This window comes from Oreochromis niloticus, linkage group LG3, assembly GCF_001858045.2.
Source record: "Oreochromis niloticus isolate F11D_XX linkage group LG3, O_niloticus_UMD_NMBU, whole genome shotgun sequence".
Lineage (NCBI taxonomy): Eukaryota > Metazoa > Chordata > Actinopteri > Cichliformes > Cichlidae > Oreochromis > Oreochromis niloticus.
Genome location: NC_031967.2, coordinates 52,798,901 through 52,820,927, shown reverse-complemented (window position 1 = coordinate 52,820,927; position 22,027 = coordinate 52,798,901). Strand labels below are relative to the sequence as shown.

Here is a 22,027-nt window from a genome sequence, read left to right as displayed (position 1 = left end):
AAATGTATGCATTACATTCCAGTGTCCTGAATTGGCTGTAATGATTAAGCTAGGTTGGTTATATGTATTTATATGTAAATGTGTTAATAATGTCTGTTTAAAGGCTTTCATGGAATTTCTTTCCATGTTGGCTTGAAATAAAATATCAAATATCTCCCTCTGCTGGTACAGCAGCTTACTGCAACTTTTGCATGCACACTCAGTCACAGCTCCAATACTCAAGTCCAATCATGTTCTTGTCGGCCTCCTTTGAGCCAATCAGCTGCCACTCTGTGTGGTTTAAATATCAGTGCTCTTCTGTCATTTTCCATTTTAGACTCTCATTTGAGTAGCCCATCTCCTCCACATCTCTACCTTGTAGATACATCAGTCAGAGCTTCATGTAAACCACAGTCTTCAACAACCCTGTATCATGTAAACAATTTTAACATGAAGAATTCAGGTCTGACATGGATAATGACTTTATTGATCTTACTCAAAATAAGAGTGAGTAAACATCAGTCATGTGTGGTTGGTACACCAAAAACGTCAGAAAGAGCACGTCCTCCTTCACTTTATTTACTTCAGAAAAACAGAGATATGGAGTCTGTGCAGGCAGATGTTCCCAAACACTTTTAAAAACTTGATCATTATAAAACATGCAGGAAAAGCAACCAATTAATTAACAGGGTGAAACATCGGTAGACATTTAATTTTAAGTTTAGGTAGAGAGGTTCAGATGTGGTGCTCTGTGGTGATGTAATTATCATCAGCCAGTCTCTGCTCAGCCTGGTGGGGTGGACTCTATACCAAGAGAACGCAGAGTTTATGAGTTTAGACAGAGACAGGAATTAATCATCAGTGTATTTATTGATCAGTGAATGATTCAGAGAGTTACCTTTGGCTCTGTGTTGATATAAAGACACCAAGAGGAGAGTGGAGATCAAATATGGACAGAAAACCACCAGGCGGAGGACCAGTCTGAAGTTAAGATGGCAGGGGGGGCAGCCAGGGGTTGGAGCTGTCGTGGTGGATAGCGACGTGAAAGTGAACAAAGCTGTTGTGGTGGGTGAAGCTGTTGTTGTAGGTTTTTCTGCAGAGAAAATCCCAGCTGTTTGGGTGAATATGTCCATGAAATTAGAGGTTTAATCAGATTAGGACTGGGCGATATATCGAGTTTATATATATATTTTTATACGAGATATAAGATGTGACAATATCGTTTATATTGATATAGTCTTTGTTACATTATAATTATACTTGTGGAGCCACAGGTTTGCCTCTCTTTCGTCCACTTTTGTCTCTACGCAACGTTACTCTGCCTCGCCTCTCTCCTTCACTGAACACAACTCCCCCTTCCCCATCGCTTCACCTGCAGGCATGGACACGGCAAATCTCCCTTAACGAGTTAACGCGCATCGCCCCGTGCGTGGGACTGGACGGTGTCAACGTGTTAGCAAGCTAACCACGCTAACGAGCTAACCACGCTAACGCCATGCATCCTTTCATTTTCTCAAAAGTTGACAGTGCGCCTTATGTATGAATTCTGGTAGTGCTTGATGACCGCGAACCGATTTTATGTGGTACACGGCGCTCAGCTATCTGTCAAAGAAATGTTTTAGTACAACTTTGGTAAGCTATGGAGCTGCACTGCTATGGCGTTATTTTTGTGCCACTATTCTGAGCGCACGTAAAAAAAAATTTGAGCACACGTAAAAAAAAAGTTTGCAGGTGCAAGTGTTGTATTTTGAGGAGAAATTTATTTTGAGCGAAGAAAAGCTGAATTTGAGTGAACAAAATTCATTGTTGCGTGCAAAAAATGTATTTCCGTGTTTGCTATTATCCATACACACACACACAATAGCAGCCCCTCTCGCTCAGTTTTTGCATTTGCGCTCGCTCGTAGTGTGTTGCTCGCGCTCTCAACATTTCTGCCCGTGCGCGCTCAACTCTTTCTGTACACCGTTATATTTGTGCCACAAAACCAGCCAATCACAGACTTGGATGCAAAAAAAATCTGATTGGCTCTTCTGGTCTCCAATCAGCTCGAAATGACGAAATGCAATATCCCAGAATCCATTTCGTCCAAAACTCAAACGAGGCAGTGGCGGAGGAACACAGAGTGGCGGAGTTTGAAATATTACTCTTTCTGGGTCACAAAATAAACTTTTAAGATATTTTCATGCGGGAATGGTGCTGTGTAAACTTCAAATACCTGCTCGATTTATCAAGACATCACATATTTGCATAACTGCTCTAACGTTTTCAGAGATGCCTGTTACCCACCAGCTGACCGCATAGCTGGACTGGCCATTGGGCATACCGGGCATTTGACCGGTGGGCCGATGGTGATTTTTCATGTTTATGTTTGTTTGTTTTTGTAACGGTATAAACAATGAAAGGTGGTGGATTAGCCAATTGGTCATGATCAACTCTGGGCTGGGACAATTACAATACATCTGTATTGAGGGGAAAAGGAACGCGATTAGTCCCGTACTTGAGCTAGAATGAAAAAAAGACACAAAGCTGGAGTTATTCTGTTTTTACGTTGCAAAGCTCCATCTTCTTCTCTCATTCTCTCTCCCTCCCTCCCTCTCCTGTTGCTACTTCAATCATGAAACTAAACAACAGCACGTTTAAGCTTGATAAGCTGTTAGAATTTATTTAAAATTAATTTCTAGTATCAGCTGATGTTTGCTGGAGCCACAGCTGTAAAAGCTGCTGCTCATGGTATCGGCTTGGAAACATGAAGGTGATACAAATCATGCATATATACCAATAAGACAGTGTACATCACTGTCACAACAGCGTTTGTTTTAGTTCAAAGGCTTTATGGTTTTTCCTATAATACCTGGTGGTGTAGTCGGTGATTTTTTTTGTCAGTTCAGCCTTATATAGTATGTTTAACCCGAGTTCCCACCTGGTCGTTAGAGCACTTTTGCAAATATGTGATGTCTTCATGAATCGAGCAGATATTTGAAGTTTACACAGCACCATTCTCGCATGAAAATGTCTTAAAAGTTTATTTTGTGACCCAGAAAGAGTAATATTTCACACTCCGCCACTGCCTCGTTTGAGTTTTAGACAAAATGGATTCTGGGATATTGCATTTCGTCATTTCGAGCTGATTGGAGACCAGAACAGCCAATCAGGTTTTTTGCATCCAAGTCTGTGATTGGCTGGTTTTGTGGCACAAATATAACGGTGTACAGAAAGAGTTGAGCGCACACGGGCAGAAATGTTGAGAGCGCGAGCAACACATTGCGAGCGAGCACAAATGCAAAAACTGAGCGAGAGGGGCTGCTATTCTGTGCGTGTGTGTATAATAGCAAGCACGGAAATACATTTTTTTGCACGCAGCAATGAATTTTTTTTCACTCAAATTCAGCTTTTCTTTGCTCAAAATACAACACTTGCACCTTCAAACTTTTTTTTACGTGCGCTCAGAATAGTGGCACAAAAATAACGCCATACACCACTTGATGGATTGTCGGAGCATTACGGCTACCGAGGAGCCTCGCGGAGTGATACGTACTGTGCTTCAACGTAATATTACCGTATTGTGTGTGTATAAGGACCACAAATGGCACCTGTTCAGAGACATGGTTATTAAGCGGATTTCAAACTCAAGGCTGTCAGTCACGCAGTAGAACCTGGGAACAGAGCAGCTGTGAAATCTGTCTCTTTGTTATTATGCTCAGCGTCTTTTAGTTTACATTTTGACTGCACAATTGTGAGCTTTTTGTTATGCACAAAAACAACATTGTTTTCTTTTACTTATGGAGCATTATTATTTAATAAATGCTCATAATTTATTTTTGAGTAATTTTTTCATATACATCTGCGCTGTATGTTAATAAAAGTGCCTGTGTGACATCTGGGACACAGCTTTGACTAAGAACTCTCTTTTTGTTCTTACTTTATGGCTTTAAAAAAAGTATCGAGATATATATCGTATATCGCCATCCAGCTAAAAAATATTGAGATATGAATTTTGGGTCATATCGCCCAGCTCTAAATCAGAGTGAAGCTCCTCACCTGTGACAGTGATCCAGCTGGATGGAGACTCTCCATGACCGCTGATGTCACACTTGTAGAGGCCTTCATCAGACCTGGAAACATGCTGGATGGTCATGTGACCTGTAGGCTGCTTCCTGATTAGGGAGCCATCTTTATAGAAAGCAGCTGGGAGGTTGGAGGGAGTGGTCTTTGTTTTACAGAGCAGAGTGACGTCATCTCCCTCCATCACAGGGAGGACAGGACTCTGCAGGATCACTGATCCACCTCAACACAGAGACAAACTACAGCATTTCATCCATTTACACACAGCTTCATCAACACTAACTCCACACACTCAGCTTACCAGTGACTGTCAGGTTAACCATGTTACTGATGGGACCCTCTCTGGACTCACACCAGTAAACTCCACTTTCCCGTGGGTCGATGTAGCTGATGTTACAGGAAGAACCAGCTGATTTCCCCCACCCATGTCCACACTGAGTCTTCTGTTGTTTGCTTGTGTTTCTCATCAGAGTCCATCCAGCAGAGCTGTCGTCCTCCTCACAGCTCAGAGACACAAAGTCATCTCTAAAGAACTGAGAGCTGCTGGGACTCACAGTCAGACGAGCTGTGAGGCAAAGGGGAGGATATATATTATTTTGGGTGTGATTTGCTTGATTGAATCAATACCGGAGTACCTGAACCTGTGGCCCATGATGGTGAAGCTGAAACACATCACCGAGCAAAGCCAAGTTCACAAATGTATTGACTCTGAAATTCTAAATATCTCCTGTTCATCTCAATAAACAAATGAGCGTCTAAATTTTCCTTTTTTGGGGATATTTGAAATTTTATGCAAAAGAAAGCAATGTGGTGCAGACAAAGCTCTGCAGCAATGCGGGAAAAGTCATGTTTCTCAGGAAAACTGAGTACTGTAACAAACTGAATAACTGGAATATTTAACCATTGATTTTTTCTGTTTCTTTTTTTTTTTAACAGATAGCATTTAAGCTGTTACATTTTCATATATTTTCATATTAAATACAAGTCCATCTGTACATCCAATGTCTGCTGCTTATCTTGGCTTGGGTCACTAAGGAATCAGTCTGAGCCAAAAAACCCAGATATACCTCTTCCCAGCCACCTCTTCCAGCTCATACTGGGGGACACAAACATGCTCCAAGCCAGGCAAGAGATGCAATCTTAAGCTGTGGGCCCCTGGTAGGACATCCCTTCAATACCTCACCTATGAGACAACCTCATACCTCATAGTATGAACCTATATTGATGGGTAAATCGTCACCTTCGCTTTTATTCTTAGCTCTCTCATCACCGCAGCAGATCGCTACAGCATCCTCATCACTGTGGACGCTGCCCCAACAGCAACCAACCATCCTGAGTCTGCCAAACCAGAGGCACTACTCGGGCATCAATTCAGTGTTGCTAAAACATGTCAGACAGGACAGCTGTACAACATCCAGAGCCTTTGGGAGCTCAGGGCAAATCTCATCCACCCCAGTCGAGGTCAGCACCTTCCCACCAACACTCTATAACTGAGTTATCTGACAGTTTGCCAGAATCACTTTGATGCTGACTGAAAGTCACGTTTCATTGTCTCACCGAACTCCTATACTCCTTTTACACCAGCCACTGACAAAGCCGCACTCCGCTTGCCCTGCCAGTACCTTTCATCTCTTCTGGAGTCCCACAGGCTAACCAAGCCTGGTAAGATTCCTTCTTCTGCATGACAGCTCCCTTCACCTCCAGTGTCCATCATCTGGTTCTGGAATTACTGCCGAGACAGATGTCAACAACCTTAACCATCCTCAGCAATAGAGTTGCAAGTCTTCCTTGTAATGCAACCAAAGCACTGCTGCACGTGGGAGATGTTCCCAGTGCACCCTCAGAACAATAGCGTCTCTGGATGGAAAATTCTCCAGTAACCCACCAAGGATATACAACTTAACTGGCTTATTTAAATAAAACATAAATCACGTAGACAGTCAGCAGGAGTGAGATAACACTGATCTGATTTTATACATTTTCTTTCGCCATGTTCTTAATAAACATGTCCCACAGTGTCCTGGGAGAGTGAGTCAGGTTTACAGTGTGACAGAAGAAGGTTACTGACCTTGGTTTGTGGTGCAGCTCAGCAGTGAGATCAGAACTAAAGAGAAATTAAACTCAGGTTAGTTCAGAGTTTCACGTTCAACAAGACAGCAGAGGCATGAAAAACACAGAGTGAACTTACAGAGCAGACACAGCAGAGACGTTTCCTCCATCCTGCTGCTCAATGATATCAGACCAACACTGAGATCAGCTCACTGTCACATCAAGTAAAACCCTCGTCTTCGTCCTTCTCCTTCACGTCTTCCTTTTTCTGTTTGACTGTGTCTCAGAGTTGTGGTTTGTTCTCCACTGAACTGCATGAGAAAGTTTCAGTTTTTGGTTGAAACAAACCAAAAAGAAAGTTTAAATGCTAAAACTGAAAGGCACCATAAAGTAAAGATGGGCTGCAGCAAAATCTGCAACTGGCAGCAGTTTTGTTGACACTGTCTTGTCAACCACCCATTTTTCAATTAAAATAAAAAAATGTTTTTTTACGTTGACAGAAACAAGTATATATTTTTTTTTTCTGTAGCTGATAACTGACCTGCTCTCAGTACCAAGAAGTTCCAGCTTCTCTGTGTTTTAACCTTTGATACGTGGACAGAAACTGTGTGAATACACGAGGTCAGACCACATGTCTTACTCTGGCTGAGGTGCTGCTATGAGATCTCTTCTTTCTGCTCTCACACTACCAGATTTTTTGCAAATCCTCAAAACATTATTTCTGCATGCTATTACAGTTTTAATATGGCTGAAATCCAGCTGAATGTGTCTGAGAGAAACTACATCACACACACTGAACACCTGTATTTGCAGAGAAAACCTAGAATCAGTCAGTATCTCCCCATAATGTTCAGATGCAACAGTGTGACATGCGGCTCTTTATATCAGAAATACAAAATGGTTATAAATCAGTTATATAATGACTTTTAAAGGAGGTCCTGCTTAAATATCACATAGAGCCAGCAGAAAACATGGACTGTATTACTGAATATCAGCAATGACTTGTAGTCCTTTTGTCTTATTTTGATTGTGTTGATTTCATTTAATTTTATTATCTGATGAAACATTTAGGGTCTTCACTCCCGAAGCTGTGAAATAAAAAAAATAAAATAAAAATGAAAACCTCTAATCTAAACATCTAATCCTCTGAAATACATTCTGGACAAACCTGTTTGTCAGTTATGTCTCAAGTGACATATCAAAAACGGTTAATGGTGGAGAGGAGTCAAAGCGATCTGTTGCATTGATAGTGGCCTGCTTGTTGTTTGTGAAACAAAAAAACAAAACAAATAAAAACAAAACAAAATATAAAGAACAACAGATTCAGGATTCATAACAGCCTCCAGCTGAAAGCAGCTTGTTTGAAATGTCTCAGCCTCCTGCTGCTGTTCCAGTTTTTTAAGTTTTTATTCCCACATTTGAAACATTCCTAGCACAGGGAATAATAAAAAGAATGTCCAACCCACCAATCCTTACCCTCAGCAGGCAGTAGGGTGTCATCCAGAAACTTATCCTATAGCTAAACGCGGAACAACATTTGATAACAGCTGATTTCCTTTTGTTCATTTTACCCCAGTCAAAGAGGAAATGAGGTTATAATATTTTCTTAACTTTATATTAAGGTTACATTAAAAAAAGTCAAAAACATCAGATAAAAATAGTCCCATTTAAACAAAGATAACAATGTTCATATTCATCCAGTAACTGGCATTCATCACATGTGGGAGAGACACAGAAAAATGTACAAGAGTTTGTATGTTTTATCTTCACTCAGGTAATCCTTCATCAACAATAAAACAATTTAACGCTCAGTAAAATGTCATTAATGGTGAAAAAAAGTTTTAATAACTAATTATAATCTGATCATAACATTTCAGACATTAAATAGTTTACTTAATAGTTTTTCTTGTTGTCATTTACTAAGACCCAGTATTACCAATAGATGGCAGCAGAATCTGAAGGCCTTCATAAAGCAGAACACTTCATCACTATGTTTTTTTCTATGTTCTCTATCACCATGTCTCACATTTAAAATACATGTCATTCCATGGAAGCATGCTTAAGTGTGGTTTTATGATTGCTTTATGATTTCCAAGCTCTTATTATGAAAGTTACTGACACTTCCCACGATCAACTGGATCAGGGAAGGTGTCCTTAGGTGGCTGTTGCTGTGATTTTTTTTTTTTTTTTTTTTGGTATACAAATAAAACGGAATTAACTGAGCTGAATTTTAATATTTTGGGCTGGGATTTGTTGGTTCGATCAAACATGAAGAAACGTTTTCTTTTTTCACAGTTTGCGATTTGTAAGCACAGAATGCTTTTCAATGGTTGAAATAAAAATAATAATAATACAGTTTGTTAAGTTTCTGAAAAAGCTGATGTGTAAATTGCTGCTTGGTTTCGGAGTAACCCACACAATATAGCGATGCTCATGCTGTTTATAGTCTGTGGTTTCAGTTAATTTGTTTGTTTCCTGTCTGAACTGAAGACAGATGTTTTTCAGTTAGCCACGGCAAATCAAATTTTCCATCAGACATCTTCATGAAACCCAGAGAACGACACGAGAAGAGCAGCTGGGCTCCACTGGTTGGACTGGTTGATTACTTCAGGTTGGAGTAAATGACCTCTGGCTCCAGAAAATCTGAGCACACAAACATGCACAGTTCAACCCACAGCTCTGCACAAAACTAAACCAATATACAATTAAATTACAACAAAACAGCAAAAAACTGTTGAGTATCATCAAAATGAAACATTAGTTATCAGAGCACACACAGTTTAAATAATATAAATGTTATTTTTGGGGGCAGGGTGTTCATATTTTTAAAACTTTTTGTCCTTATTGACACGGTGAATGAAGCTCAGTACTTCCTCCAGGATGTTCACATTAAAGTTTCTGTCATAAATTTACTTTTAATTTCAAAGAAATCCAGCAGGAAGTGTTTAGTTTGATAGTTTATGGAAAAGAAGCGTAGAGCCTCAGCAGAGTGGTGATTGTATTTCTGTCACGCAGAGTTTAATTTTTAACTACCCACCCAGACACAGCAGGATACACTTCCTGGTCAATTTAAAGGAACATTTCAAACTTCTAGAAAGCAAATTAATGGTAAATGATCTGTATTTGTATAGTGCTTTACTTAGTCCCTATGGACCCCAAAGCACTTTACACCACATTCAGTCATCCACACACTGGTGATGGCAAGCCACAGCTGCCCTGGGGCGCACTGACAGAGGCGAGGTTGCCAGTCACTGGCGCCACCGGGCTCTCTGACCACCACCAGTAGGCAACGGGTGAAGTGTCTTGCCCAAGGACACAACGACCGAGACTGTCGGAGCCGGGGCTCGAACCGGCAACCTTCCGATTAAAAGACCAACTGCCAACTCTTGAACCACGATCGCCGCATCAATCATGTGTTAATGAATGAAGAACTGTACCTGTGGGTCTGTTTGCTCTGAAGCCCATCTGTTGATAAGTGGTTCTCACTTCTGAGTAGATTGTAGCTGGATCACTTTCTGCACAATGAAGCACATTTTTAAAAAATGGCTGCAGGTTTTTATAAGTCATACTGGCAGCCTTGTTGTTTGACTGTTACAATGAAAATTGACATAACAGAAAACAAAACAGATAACAGTTTGGAGATGGAAAAGAAATGGAAACTAAAGCTTTTCCTAATTTGACTGACCCTGATGTTTGACCTATGACCTGTGACCTTGAAGAATTATATATGAATGGTGTATTTTATTATCTTTACCCATATGAGAGCAGAATTGGCTGAAATCTGTAAGCTGTATAAATTAAAGATTTTAACATTTATTGGCTAAACTTTATGGCGTCATTGTGACGTCGTAGGGCATCGCATTGAAGTCATGACTCATGTCAACCAGGCCCCAGAATAATGTTGTGAAGTTTGAAGAAGATCCATAAAAAATTGTGGGTAATATACCGTTTTTACTGATTTAGATATTTTGTGTGGCCTTGAGCCGATAATAATTGGTCTAATTACATCCAAAAACAAAGACTTGTCAAAGAAGAGAAGAGTCTCAGCAGTGTGGTGATTCTATATCGGCCTCTGTGTGTAGCTTTGCTGCTGTTAGAGAAGAAATGTGCAGATCAGGTCATTTTGGTCATGTGGTGGAAATGATTCTAGCTGCGCTGATACCATTTAAAATATAGCAGCAGCACTTCTACGTGGGACAGCAAGAGTTAGAAACTTAGTTTCACCTTAAAATATAAAGTCTTTAGCTTGAGACCAAGAGCCTGTAAGGCTGGATTCAGGGTAAGAATTCACCTGAAGATGTCATAGATGCCGCCTGCATCTCATTTATTCCAACAAATATAACTGGTTGCTTCTGGAGGTGAGAGATCTGACCTATTGTCCCGTTAAACATGATTTCTATTGTGTATATATTTCCTATTCTCTTGCTTGAAGCCTAACGTGCAAACTGCTGACTGGAAGAACCACAAATAAAATTAAAAACCTTCACTGGGTCTTTATATTTCAGTCATCTGCAAATTAGCCAACAGCTAACACTGTCACTCTGTAGAGGTTAACAACACATGCCCCCACAGGGCTGACAGCACTTTTACCTTTTGGAGCCCCTATATCGGCTGGCCCACAGAAAACCCAAGTGGGCTCCACAAAGGCTTGAGCAGTTTTGCCCTTTTGGGCTTCCATAACAATTTTCTGTGAGCAATGCATAGAAAATTCATAGAGAGATCCCAAAGGGCAAAACTGTTATGGGCCCTGTGTGGGCACAGTCACCTGGGGTCCACGATACAGCCCCACTGTGAGCTGTGGGGGTCTGCAGTGACCCCACGCAGGTCCCACGGGTGCTTTTTTAGGGGGACAGAGACAAAGCGGAGTAGTTGTACTTCACCTCTTATCTTGGATTTTTTTTTCTTGTCTTTGATGATGATTTGTCCATATGTGACGTCGTCCCTCCTCACTGTAGAGTAGACTGCAGCTGGGTCGCTCTCTGCACAATATGGATGCATAAATGCATTAACAAGTCAGGAAGTGATGCAAACTACAAAACTGTTTAACTTTGTAAGAGGAAAACGTGCCGAACAAAAACCTGATTTAAATGTTGGTAGAACAGCAGAGGAACGAGTTAAAGGGAAAAACAAAGTACTGATGTAAGTTTATTCAATTAATCACATAAAATAAAGCAATACCATTTAATGAAACTTAGAATGGTTTTCCATTCATTGTGAGTGTAACAGTGTTCCCAAGGCTGTTTGATTGGATTTGTTTCCCATGTTCAGTGAGTTTTGGTGAGAAACTGAGTTTCCGTAGAGTTCTGAGGAAAACTCGTTTAATGTTTAAATCAAGTTCTCTCTTTCCTTTTTGTCACTTTTTTAAAGTAACACTGGATTTCATAAAGATACCAGCATTGATTGACTGATTATACCTTATTGATTCTGAAGGAAATTGGGTACGTTTAGGTTGCTTGTTTCAGCCAGCGCCAACATGAGCACTCCTTTTGACCATACATAGATTACACAAACCTCACATTTGGAAGAAGGTCAGAGAGGTACAAGAAACAGTGAAATACATAATACATGAGGAAAGAGGAGGAGAAAAAAAGAGTTGCTCCCAGACTGACCTCCTAAGTGAGAGCAGTTTGACAACAGAAAAAAAACACCTCAGCACAAAAAAGCACATAAATCTTCACATCTTACAATGTAAGATGTCCTACCCTGGATAGGTCAGCCTGCCCAGGGTAGGAGTAAGCATTTGGAGGCGTTGGGAGGAGCAAAAGTCAAGAGTCTTCCAGCCTATGCAGGTGGCCTTGAAGGATAAGGACAAAGAGTCTAAACACAGTTTTGTTATCAAGGAGAGAATTTGTTTGTTTGTTTGTTCCCATCAGCTTCAGCCTTGGGCCCCAGCAGGCGCCAATATGGTAGCCGCATGAGATGAAGATGCTGGTTGTTTTGGATTGGACTGCATCCAATTTTTACAGCCGGTCTAATGTTCATCACTGGTCACCAGGTCTCTCAATCTCCCGTTGGAGAGTCGTGAGCTTCTCCAAGATCGTATCCGTGTTGCATTTAATGAGCACAGTCTGAGTACTGAGTACTTCACCCATCCATCGTGTATCCGGCAGGGAACGTCCCACCAGGACAGTTGGGCTCTCCCGAACCCAGGCTTCTCGTCGAGAAGATGGTGTCAATTGGATTAAAGGAGCAGTTGATCAAATCCATAATTCCTCTTTTTAGTTTTAGAGAACAGGAATCAGAGACTCTTCGAGGGTTAGAAATAGACGAGACTAGACAAGGACATGAGAAGCCAAGCAGGAAAGGTAAGGGAGGGAGAGGGAAAAAGATGCAACCACGTCACTCATGTGCAGCATGGACCCTCAGCATATAAAACACTACCTGGGCTCTGTCTGACTGGCTGCTGTTGACAATTTGAGATTGTGATTTCGCTGTATGTGACACCATCTGTGATGTCATCTTCTCTAACTTCTGCCCGGTCAGCTGAAATTAAGAAAATGAACAACAATGTCTTTTACTGTTTAAAATCTTAATGCAAACGTAAGAAAAGTGTTGTACATGTTTGTTATTACAAGTTTAAAAAAATAATGTTTGAAAATAATTATTTAAAAAAGTGTAATAGTCTCACCTTTGGATTTTCCACATACCCATTGTTTCACCACCAGAACCACTAATACCAGCAGAACCACAGCACACACCGATCCAATAGATGACAAGACAGGAATGAGTGATGGAGAAGGAGTGACGGAGGTCGATGTATTTGGAGGTGTGGTGGGGTGTTTCTCTGAAATAAAGCAAACACAGTCATTAAGTTCTCGTCATATTGTGAATGTTGAAAGCTGCAGAAACACAGACAGGTGAGTGTGTCACCTGTGACAGTGATCCAGCTGGAATTAGACTCTCCATGACCGCTGATGTCACACTTGTAGAGGCCTTCATCAGACCTGGAAACATGCTGGATGGTCATGTGACCTGTAGGCTGCTTCCTGACGAGGGAGCCATCTTTATAGAAAGCAGCTGGGAGGTTGGAGGGAGTGGTCTTTGTTTTACAGAGCAGAGTGACATCATCTCCCTCCATCACAGGGAGGACAGGACTCTGCAGGATCACTGATCCACCTCAACACATAGACAAACTACAGCATTTCATCCATTTACACACAGCTTCATCAACACTAACTCCACACACTCAGCTTACCAGTGACTGTCAGGTTAACCATGTTACTGGTGGTACTCTGATTGGACTCACACCAGTAAACTCCACTGTCAGCCATGTAAGTGTGGTTGATGTTACAGAAAGCCGATCTTCCCTTCACATCTCCACACTGAGTCCTCTGTTGTTTGCTTGTGTTTCTCATCAGAGTCCATCCAGCAGAGCTGTCGTCCTCCTCACATCTCAGAGACACAAAGTCTCCTTCAAAGAACTGAGAGCTGCTGGGACTCACAGTCAGACGAGCTATGAGGGTTAAAATGAAAAACTTTAAAATGAGTGACAAATCTTCTTTGCTTAATCATTTATTTCAGTCATTTTATTTTTGTCACAGACAAAAATAAGGCAGGCAGGAATTGGACCCAAAATACAGGACTGTCAGGCAGAACGTGAACTTGAACACAGTTTTATTCCAGGCTAGGGAGTGATACAAAAAAGAACTAAACTAAACTGGGCGTTTGAAACCTAGAAGAACATAGGGAGATGCACACAGCACGTGGGGAAGAGACGTTGATGACGCGACAAGTACTGACTGACAGGGACTAAAATGCACTGGCAGGAACATGAGGAACTGAGGAGCAGGTGAACACACAGCTGAGACATATTAGACAAGACAAGACAAGGAAGTAAAACAAAATACACTAACATGAGACATGACCTTCAAAGTAAAACAGGTAACATACACTAAAAAATTCAGAGATACAACACCGACAGAGAACGGAAGGAACACAGAGTACAGGGACCAGAGTGACATGAGACACGAATGACTGGGGAACAAGAGAATAAAGACAAGGGCAGAACTAAACCTAAAAGCTAGAAATCACAATAATTAAAAGAGCACATCCAAGGAATCAGAACCAAAACCATAATATAAAATAACAACAAAACACAAGAACTGAAAATGCTGGGTCGCAAAGACCCAGAACTGTGACAATTTTTGACATACTATAAAAAATGAACCTAAACATTTATCTGATTTAATCTGTGACAACAGAAGGTTACTGACCTTGTCTTGTTGTGCAGCTCAATGACACTCAGGTCTGATTTGAGGTGAACATAAAGAATAATCCCACACAAACAGCTGATAAGCCCAGAAACTCGTCTCTCATATATCGGTTCAAAATAATCTTGAGTATAAAATGTTCTAGGAACGTGTTTCAGTAAAGATGGGTAAAGGGGAACCAAAGGTAAAGTTTGTGTGGTTCAAAAACATCTGCCAGCTAACAAGTTTAAGTAGAAACATGATCAGCTATAAAAAGCGGATCCCTGGATGGCTGACTCATTCAGAGATAAAGAGGGGGAAGAGTTCACCACACTGTGAAAAACTGTGTGGGCAAGCACTAAAGCAATTAATTAATATTTTTTTCTCCAACTAAAAACCTCCAAAAACTCAAAGTGGCTTTGATCGTTTTCATAACCACATTCAAAGATTCAAATAATGAAGAGAACTTGGTGCACACAGACTGTTAAGCAGTGGAAATCTCATATCAAGCAAATATTGGCAACATTTGGCCTTAAAACTAAACAACTCAGAAACTCTTCTCAGACATTTACAGACATCACCTTCAAAACCAGGGCTCATGTCTCCCAAGGCCACAGGTCGGTCAAAGATTTGGGTTTATACTCCGTTACAGTACTATGAATAAGTATTTGCCCCTTTCTTGATTTCTTATGTTTTCCAAATTTGTCACACTTTTAAGTGAAGTGAAGTGAAGTAGGCTAAAAGACCTTAAAGAGCTACACATCATGCCATGATCTAAGGAAACTTAAGAACAGCTGAAAAACAAAGTCGTTGATATCTGTCAGTCTGCAGGTAGCGATGTCATTTCTAAGCCTTTGGGACTCCAGTGAACTTACTTGAATATTGTATATTGTATATTGTATAGCTTTTTTTGTTATACGTAAAATTGTATTGTATTCATTTAAATTTTTACTCTTTAATTACTTTACTTGCATTTTTTAATCACTCTCTTATATTTAAATGTTCATTTGTTGTTTCATCTAGGGTTTGAGAGTAACGGAATTTCTATTCTCTGTATGTCCTGTACATGTGGCAGAATTGACAAATAAAGCTGACTTTGACTTTGACTTTGAACCTTAACCTTTCACGAAGTGGCCAGCCTACCAAAGTCTTTCCAAAAGTGCATCGACAACTAATCCAAGAGGTCACCAAAAAAATCATTAACAGAATGTGCAGGCCTCATTTGCCTAAGTTAACACTAAGAAAGAGACCAGGAAAAAATGGCATCCATGGGAGAGTTTCGAGGTAAAAACAGCTCCTGACCAAAAAGAACACAAAGGCTCATCTCATATTTACTAAAAAATCACAAAAAAACATCTTAACCACCGAAGACCTGAACTCTTTCATGGCATGCATTTTTAATTTTTCTTTTCTATTTGGGTTGATTGGGCCTAAAGAATCTAAAAACAAAGAATTACCTTTTTTTTTTTTTTTTTTACTTAATTTTTGTTTTTGAGAAAATGAGATCCACATATGAGGACATTTGTTTCACATTTTGATAGAACAGTGGCAGTATAATGTCCTCGTAAGTGGATATCAGGCCCTTGTAGAGAAAAATTAAGTATTTTGGTCTAGACGTCCCAAAATGTGATGTCCACATATGTGGACACCAGGTCCTAGGAGGTTAATGATGTCCAAGACCTTTGAGAAAATATTCTTTTGACTGCCAGTCTTGGTAGTGACCGAAAGAACGAGATTGCGGATACAAGTGGCGGAAATGGGCTTCCTCCGAAGGGTGGCTGGCCTCTCCCTTAGAGATAGGGTGAGAAGTTTGGCCATTCGGGAGGGGTTCAGAGTAGAGCCGCTGCTCCTCCACATCGAAAGGAGCCAGTTGAGGTGGTTCGGGCATCTGACAAGGATCCCTCCTGGGCGCCTCCTGGGTGAGGAGTTCCGGGCATGTCCCACCGAGAGGAGGCCCCGGGGCAGACCCAGGACAAGCTGGAGAGATTATATCTCTCGGTTGCCCTGGGAACGCCTGGGTGGACGGGGTGGCTGGGGAGAGGGAGGTCTGGGCTTCTCTGCTTGGGCTGCTGCCCCCGCGACCCAGCCTCAGATAAGCGGAAGAAAATGGATGGATGGATTCTTTTGACTGCTGAAACAAAAGCTGAACTTTTAGGACAGTTTTGGTCTCATTACATCTGGCATAAAACTAACACAGCATTTCATAAAAAGACAACAACTTCAAACGTCATGACCTGGGGCTGCTTTGTTGCTTCAGGACCTGGACAACTTGGTGTAACTGATGGAATAGAAAATTCCAAAGGAGAATGTCCATCCATCAGTTTGTTTCCTTAAGCTCATGGAGCCTGGTTCTGCCGTAGGTTTCTGTTAAATGGGAATTTTTCCTTTCCACTGTCACCAAAGTGCTGATTGCTGGGGTTTTCTCTGTATTATTGTAAGGTCTTTATCTTACAATATTATGTGCCTTTTGGTGACTGTTAGGAGATTTAGCGAACTGAATTGAATTGAAAGCCTTTGGCGCAGCCTATTCAAAGTTGTGACTTAAATCCGATTGAGATGCTGTGGCAAGACCTTAAACAGGCCGTTCATGCTCAAAAGCCCTCCAATGTGTCTCATTTCAAACAAATCTGCAAACATGAGAGGGGCAAAATTCCTCTACAAGCATTTTGTATTTTCCCAGGTTATCTTTGAATAATATTAAAATTTGTTTGATGATCTGAAACACACATGTGTGACAAATATTCAATTCAATTCAATTCAATTTTATTTATATAGCGCCAAATCACAACAAAAGTCACCTCAAGGCGCTTCATAGGTACAGAGAAAAACCCAACAATCATATCTGCATATCAACAATATGCAAATAACTAAACTGAGGAAAGTGTAAAACACTATTTCGCATCACTGCACATGTAAGAAATGAGGTGACAGGGAGTATATCTACTTGAAAAGTAGACTAGATATGCTAAATATGACACTGCAAATCATCAGTCAATTCTATCAAAGTCATGTAACTTTCACAAAATGCTGCAACATCTCATGTTCCTGGAGAAATGACAGTGTCTGCGAAAATCGCTCAAGTGCATCCACCAAACCAGAAACAGACATCCGGTGAGATAAACCTGACCCAGTTTCCTCCTCATGTTTGCTGGTGAGTTCAAACAGAACATTGGCAGAAGGTTCTTTCTGAATGAGCAACACTTACAAATGAAGAAATGGAATTTTAAATAAAGGCATAGATAACAAAGTAGCTGTTACCCAAACAGCTGTGGCTTTATGGAGGCTAGAGAAAGCATTGGATATAAGTCACATCCACAGAGCAGTTGACATGTCGATGTAGTGAAAACGTGAAGCCAGGGTTCTTTGTTTTCATTGTTATAGACTTTTACAGAGCTATATGTGGTTTTTCACTGGTTTCAGTCTTTGATTGTTACTTTTTTCTGTTTGAATCAGAAAATCTTCTTTTCTGGAGTGTTTTCAGTATTTTAAATTACTTTTCAACTGAATCTCACCATGACACCAAATGCTGCAGACCTAATCTGCTCTGAACTCAGTTATGCCTGGGGTGAGCTATCAACACGTCCAAAACCACCCCTCACTGGCCAATCAGCTCTCCAGAAACAACAACTTTATTCCAGCATTTTTTAAAATCTTATAGGGCTTAAATCATAAACCTTAATCAGACTACACACACACACACACACACACACACACACACATATATATATATATATATATGAAAAAATAATTTAAAGTAGCTCCTAGCTTCCTAAATTGTTTTTATTAGAGTATCTGTCTCCTTCCTGCCCTCAAATCCTGTTAACACAAGTGGAGGACTTGTGTTAACAGGATTAATTAGTGTGCTCTTTACTTAATATTATGAAAAATAGTTATAGCGATGAAAATAACTGCCAAGTGCCCTGAAGAATGACCCGACCGATACGAGTATCAGTAAAATAACTCCTTAACTCTATCATATCTGATGCAGACCGTTTTTGTGACTTTTTCAGACTTCTACACCATACGTGTTTTTTTTATTTTCCTCAAAATTCTAAATGCATTTTTTAGCAATAGATTGCAAAAAAATATGCCAGATGTAGCAAATATGATAAAAATTAAAAATAAAATATACAAATTAATATTGATTTTTTCTTTTAAATTCTATCAGAAGGTTAAAAAAAACACTGTGTTTTAAAGAAAATTTATCATAATTCAAGCTTTAAAATGATGAAGTGGGCAGCACACACACAGAGCTCACCTGGCAAAGAAAAGGCCAGAGAGCCAATGAGGATGCAGGAGACGATCCACATGTCACTGCTGAGCTGCTGAGGTTGTGATCTGTGTCTGCACGATAGAGGAGGACTGAGAAAGACAGGCTTAGGCTCTGCCTTTACAAAACTCCCAGAGCTCACTTTCAGTCTGCAAACAGCTGTGAGGGAGGAGCCAGTTTTTTAGAAACACCTCTTTAACTCATTGCACTCAGACACAGGCCTGAGGCCAGCTGCTGACTGCTCTGAGTGAAGAAATTATACTTTACTTTTTGACTGTTTTGTTTTTGACACCTTCAATGAGTCTGCAGGGCTGTGAAAGAACACTTAGATCAAGGAACTAATAATATTTTCGTATATAAATGTGCATAAAATATTCTGAGCTTCAGAAAATCACTTAAACAAATATTAAAGAAAATTGATATTTCCTGATTACATTTCAAGCCCATCAAAAACAAAAAAATGTCAATAAATGGTGAAACTGGATGGTTTTCTGGAAATGATCCATCCTGCATGGCTACTAATGTGGTGCATGCAGGGCCAACACAAACGATGGTTACTCATGTGCAGAACATCAAACTGTTCAACCCAGATGCCACCTAAAAATTCATCCTGATCAGCAGATGGTCAAAAATCTGTTCTAGATCCAACAGCAACAAAAAGATAAGATAAACATGTGTTGCCACCTGCTGGCTGTATTTATACAACCCTTTGGTCCAAAGTCGGTTCAGTCAGTCTCTGATTTGCACTTGCACAGCAGCAACTGTTTAAACAAACATTATAGCTGCAGGCAGGATTCACTGAAGCGGTTCAGATGCTGCAGGAGGTTTGCTGCAAGTTTAAAAATAGATTCTGTTTCACACTTTAGAACCTCCATATAAAGTAGCTGTGATACTCTTTGGGAGAATAGACAAAGGTCATATTTTGGTGTTGTGAACAAACAGTTTCAGGCTTTTCTGAAGTTGACATCTTTAAAAATCAAACCTAAACATCAAAATCAAAACAAGTGATAAAACTGATGCTTATAGTTTATAATCATGTCATAGCTGATATTAATCACATTTGGGAGAAAAATTAAAAAAAAAAGCCATTATGTTCAGTACAGAAAAAAATACATGCTTTAGCTTCAATAGATTTGAAATCAGTCCATACATATTTTATATGTATTATTCACCATTATGGTTAAAAGTCTGAACTGTTTGGCAGCAAAGCATGAAAAGGATCATTAATATGTTTATTATTAGTAATTAGCAAACTAGTATTAGTAATTTTTTGCACATTTGTGGTGGGAATCTGTTCAGCTGCACAACATCAAACTGCATGTCACGCTCTGGTCAAAGTTTGTAATGATGTCCCTGCACTTCTTTCTGTTCTCGCACTAACAGACTTTTTGTAAAGTGTTTACTCTGCATGCTGTTACAGCACTGAAATCCAGCTGAACCTGTCCTAAAGAAACCAAAACACACACCGCGCCATGTTAAAGTAACTGCAGATGAAAACACCGGTACAGTCAGCCTTCAACCGCCAGTAATGTTCAGAGGAAATAGCGTGACCTTAATCTCCTTATTTTCCTTATTATCCATCCATCCATTCGCTTCCACTTATCCTTTTTCAGGGTTGCAGGTGGGCTGGAGCCTTTCCCAGCTGTCTTAGGGCAAGAGGCGGGGTACACCCTGGACAGGCTGCCAGTTTGTCGCAGGGCTAACACATAGACAGAGACAACCAATTGCACTCACATTCACTCCCACATTCACACCTATGGGCAGTTTAGCATTTCCAATTACCTATCCCCACTAACTTCTTATATTTGAAGTAAAAATGGTCATAAAACATGTGCACGGTTGGGTCTTATGTACTACCGTCTATGTACGTCAGTCATACGTCACCCACCTTCATCCCTGGGTGTCTGACGTGTATCTCACCTGAACGCGTTCCTCTCCATGTGTCCTCATTCTCCGTGGAGCGGTTTCTGTGTGACTACAAACTTCAAACAGAAGCTAAGTGGAAGAAAAACAGACGGGCGGATGTTAAATGTGGGAATGCGCAAACCGTAGAAACGCGTTTGTGTGATTTATTTAAATCACTCTTAAAGGGAACACCCACCCACGCATATTTAATAAGGACTGCCACAACACACCCCTGTTCACTCCTTTAGTGCATTCAGACAGCAGCTTTTAACAGCCTACAAGTTTTTTGTTTCTTTGTTAATATGACCATAAATATCAGTTAGAGCTTTTGATTGTTACATAATTTAATGAAATTATAAAATTGTCCTTCAATGACATCTTTTATTCAAGATTTCCATATTTCAGCAACATCTTGAATGCAGGGGTATTTTTACGGGGTAGTTTTGTTAGCAGAGGTCAAATATAAATATATCTACACTCGCTCCTGAGAGTGAAACTTTATTGACAGCCACAATACAGACATGGACATGGCTTTAGTTTTCTCAATTGTTAGTGTTTGTGTTACACATTTAAAAACCTGTTTGTTTGGGTTGGGGGGTTCATAAAGGCATCACTGCAATGACTGAAATATATATATATATATATATTTAAATAGTGACAGGTTGTAATCTATTGCAGACACTCTCTCCGCGTCCTCGTCTCTTTTTCGTCAAATTTTCATTTGACGAAAAAGAGACAAAACACACATTAAAAAGGGTTAAAGGTGAATTTGACACTAATGTTCTTTAAAAAAAAAATTATATTAATAATTCATTTACATTATTAAGTTTTATATTCATCGTCATGATGTGGTGATAATCTGATAATAAAAGGATAAAAGGAAAACCTTTTTCTCTTAGATTCTTCCTCTGATTGGCTGCTGGAGAGGTGAACAGTTGTACTTTGATCCCTTTAACCTCTCTGCTCTGTGTTGTTTCCTCTTTCAGACCAGAGAAACATCACAGTTGAGCCCGGACAGAACGTCACTCTGCCATGTCGAGCTCCAAACAACACCATGTCCATCTGCATAGCAGAGTGGAGCAGGGCTGACCTCGGGACAGATTATGTCCTTTTTTACAGAGAGAAGCGAATTGATCCAGACAACCAGCATCCATCCTTTGTGAACCGGGTAGATCTGCAGGATGGAGAGATCACAGATGGAGATGTGTCTTTGATTCTGAAGCATGTGACGGCTAACGACACTGGAACGTACGATCGTCTTGTCGTTAAATGCTGTTCACAGCAGAGTCCTAATATTCACAGTCCCCCCATCAGCAGCATCCACCTGAGCGTTGTTGCTCCAGCTGAGTGAGTAGAGTTGAGTGTGTGTGTGATCAGAGGTGAAGCTGCTTCCTGGTTGATGGTGCGACTTTGTAGAAAGCAGCTGGGTCTACTGTACTATGAAGAAAGTCGAACTTACCCAGTATACTGTCTGTTATCTGACTAATCCTAAGCTTCTCACAGGAACCTGTTAATGACCTTGAAACATCAACTTAAGTTTTATTTTCAATTCAATTCAATTTTATTTATATAG

At 40.3% G+C, this 22,027-nt stretch overlaps 1 protein-coding gene and 3 long non-coding RNA genes across 4 annotated transcripts; all 4 read right to left on the bottom strand.

Moving 5' to 3' along the window:
• Positions 1-538: 538 nt before the first annotated feature.
• On the bottom strand, positions 539-5,372 carry LOC109199329 (low affinity immunoglobulin gamma Fc region receptor III). The gene is made up of 7 exons (XM_019354635.2): positions 5,244-5,372; positions 5,109-5,137; positions 4,669-4,703; positions 4,343-4,606; positions 4,018-4,263; positions 878-1,072; positions 539-783 (listed from the first exon to the last, which is right to left on the bottom strand). The coding sequence occupies exons 1-7, from the start codon at positions 5,370-5,372 to the stop codon at positions 764-766; spliced, it is 918 nt and encodes a 305-aa protein (XP_019210180.2). The 3' UTR covers positions 539-763.
• Positions 5,373-5,669: 297 nt separating this feature from the next.
• Positions 5,670-6,325, bottom strand: LOC109199335 (uncharacterized). The gene is made up of 3 exons (XR_003219407.1): positions 6,230-6,325; positions 6,110-6,145; positions 5,670-5,770 (listed from the first exon to the last, which is right to left on the bottom strand). It is a non-coding gene; the product is annotated as an uncharacterized LOC109199335 (long non-coding RNA).
• Positions 6,326-8,264: 1,939 nt separating this feature from the next.
• Positions 8,265-9,994, bottom strand: LOC106098964 (uncharacterized). Its single transcript, XR_001225288.3, has 2 exons — positions 9,528-9,994; positions 8,265-8,733 (listed from the first exon to the last, which is right to left on the bottom strand). It is a non-coding gene; the product is annotated as an uncharacterized LOC106098964 (long non-coding RNA).
• Positions 9,995-10,970: 976 nt separating this feature from the next.
• LOC106098965 (uncharacterized) lies at positions 10,971-12,855 on the bottom strand. Its single transcript, XR_001225289.3, has 3 exons — positions 12,719-12,855; positions 12,472-12,573; positions 10,971-11,069 (listed from the first exon to the last, which is right to left on the bottom strand). It is a non-coding gene; the product is annotated as an uncharacterized LOC106098965 (long non-coding RNA).
• Positions 12,856-22,027: the final 9,172 nt, after the last annotated feature.